Source organism: Rana temporaria, chromosome 12 (genome assembly GCF_905171775.1).
Source record: "Rana temporaria chromosome 12, aRanTem1.1, whole genome shotgun sequence".
Lineage (NCBI taxonomy): Eukaryota > Metazoa > Chordata > Amphibia > Anura > Ranidae > Rana > Rana temporaria.
The window spans coordinates 43,589,831-43,592,481 of NC_053500.1; the positions used below are offsets into that span (position 1 = coordinate 43,589,831).

Below are 2,651 nucleotides of genomic sequence, written 5' to 3' on the forward strand. Positions count from 1 at the left end.
ACCCCGCCTGCTGCGCAGGGTGGAGGCCGAAGGGATTCCTACGATCCTGATCGCCCCAGATTGGCCGCGTCGCTCTTGGTACGCGGACCTGGTACGTCTGGTGGCAGACGCCCCCTGGCGCCTGCCTCTGAGGGAAGATCTCCTGTCTCAGGGCCCGATCTTCCATCCTGCTTTACGGTCCCTGGCTTTAACGGCGTGGCTGTTGAAAACCAGGTACTGAAGGACCGGGGGCCTGTCGGGCCCGGTAATCTCTACCATGATGCGTGCACGGAAGTCCCCTTCTCGAAAAATTTATCATCGTACATGGAAAGCATACATCTCTATGTGTGAGGAGATGAAGTGGCACCCCCGTACTTACGTGGTGTCCCGGATCCTGCTGTTCCTACAGCGGGGAGTGGACCAGGCTCTTGCCTTGAGCACGATCAAGAGTCAGATTTCTGCTCTGGCTGTTTATTTTCAGCGTCCCGTGGCAGCGCACTCTTTGGTTCGCACGTTTGTGCAGGGGGTCCGGCATGTGGCCCCCCCGGTGCGCCCTCCGCTACCTTCTTGGGACTTGAACTTGGTCCTCTCGGCGCTTCAGCGTGCCCCCTTTGAGGACATTCGGGAGATCCCCTTGCTGACTCTGTCGCAGAAGGTGGTCTTTCTGGTAGCTATTACCTCTATCAGACGAGTGTCTGAACTGGCGGCCCTGTCTTGCAAGGCCCCCTACTTGGTCATCCATCAGGATAAGGCGGTGCTGCGCCCGCGACCTTCTTTTCTTCCGAAGGTCGTTTCGGCCTTTCACATTAACGAGGACATTGTTGTTCCATCATTATGTCCTCAGCCGAAGAACCCGAAGGAAGCCGTTTTACATTCTCTGGATGTGGTTCGGGCCCTTCGAGTTTACTTGTCGGCGACAGCTCCGTTCCGGAAGTCGGACTCACTGTTCGTGTCTGTGTCCGGTCCCAGTAAGGGCCTGGCAGTCTCGTCGGCCACCATTTCCAGGTGGATCCGACAGGTTGTGCTTCAGGCCTACGCCCTGAAGGGGCGGGCGCCTCCCTTTCGGGTCACGGCACATTCGACCAGGGCGATTGGAGCCTCCTGGGCTTTCCGACACCAAGCCTCTGTGTTACAGGTGTGTAAGGCTGCGACCTGGTCGTCGGTCCACACTTTTTCGAAGTTTTATAAGGTGGACGTGAGTGCATCTTCTGATGCCTCCTTCGGCCGCAGGGTGTTACAGGCGGCAGTTTAAGGTTGGAGTTCCTCCGTTGAGTAACTCCGGTTTTGTTTGGGGTGTAACCTGTTGTTTGCTGTGTTATCTTTCCCACCCCTCGTTTTTTTGACACTGCTTGGGGACGTCCCTTAGGTCAAAGGATGCTGTGTCCGTCTATGAACGAAAGAGAAAAAAGGATTTTTGTACTCACCGTAAAATCCATTTCTCTGAGTTCATAGACGGACACAGCACCCACCCCTCCTTGGTTTTTTTTTTTTTTTTTTTTTTTTTTTTTTGAGAAAAGGATGTTTTAATAGCAGTATTTTATGCCATAAACTCATATGGAATTGGCTCAAGGAGCTCGGGTTCCTTTCCAAATGTTCGGACAAAGTGAGCTTCACTTGGTTGGGCTGGCTGACGTTTAAGCTCCACCCAGGTGCCGTTCTCCTTGGCTTCCTTTTTCTTCCTCTCGTTTTCCTTCACGCGTTGCAGGAAACTGTCTCTGCTCTTTGAGTGGCGGATGTGCTCTACACGGACATTGATTCTCTTGGCAAGTATCTTACCTTTGACTTGTTTGTTGACAATTATTCCAACAGCATGCTGTGTGACATTGTAGATCCGGCCAGTCTTGCCATGGTAGCACTTGTGTGGCATACCTTTCTGGATTGTGCCTGTACCCTTGATATCAACAATATCACCCTTCTTGTAGATGCGCATATAAGTTGACAGTGGCACCGGACCATGCTTGCGGAAGGGTCTAGAGAACCCCTCCTTGGTTTGTACTGCTTGTTACAAACTGAAGCTGCTAGAGCAGAGTGGGGGTTATGCCTGGGGGAGCCACGCCCCCTGGAAGGAGCGGCATGAAGGAAAGTTTTAACACCTTAAGTGCTGTAAGAATTCTGCCTAAATCTCCTGGTAGGAAGAAGCATAACCCTAAGGTCAAAGGATGCTGTGTCCGTCTATGAACTCAGAGAAATGGATTTTACGGTGAGTACAAAAATCCTTATTTTTTTTTTTTTGAAGAATCAACAAGTGGGACACAATCATGAAGTGGAACGGAATTTATTGGATATTTCAAACTTTTTTAACAAATAAAAAACAGAAAAATTGGGCGTGCAAAATTATTCAGCCCCCCTAAGTTAATACTTTGTAGCGCCACCTTTTGCTGCGATTACAGCTGTAAGTCGCTTAGGGTATGTCTCTCTCAGTTTTGCACATCGAGAGACTGAAATTTTTGCCCATTCCTCCTTGCAAAACCGCTTGAGCTCAGTGAGGTTGGATGGAGAGCATTTGTGAACAGCCGTTTTCAGTTCTTTCCACAGATTCTCGATTGGATTCAGGTCTGGACTTTGACTTGGCCATTCTAACACCTGGATATGTTTATTTGTGAACCATTCCATTGTAGATTTTGCTTTATGTTTTGAATCATTGTCTTGTTGGAAGACAAACCTCCGTCCCA

The 2,651-nt window shown here is 50.0% G+C and overlaps 1 protein-coding gene across 1 annotated transcript; it reads right to left on the reverse strand.

Annotated features, from left to right (window-relative positions):
• Nucleotides 1–1,480: 1,480 nt before the first annotated feature.
• LOC120918671 (60S ribosomal protein L21-like) lies at nt 1,481–1,957 on the reverse strand. Its single transcript, XM_040330353.1, has one exon. It carries the CDS (start codon nt 1,907–1,909, stop codon nt 1,517–1,519), a length of 393 nt encoding a protein of 130 aa, XP_040186287.1. The 5' UTR covers nt 1,910–1,957; the 3' UTR covers nt 1,481–1,516.
• Nucleotides 1,958–2,651: the final 694 nt, after the last annotated feature.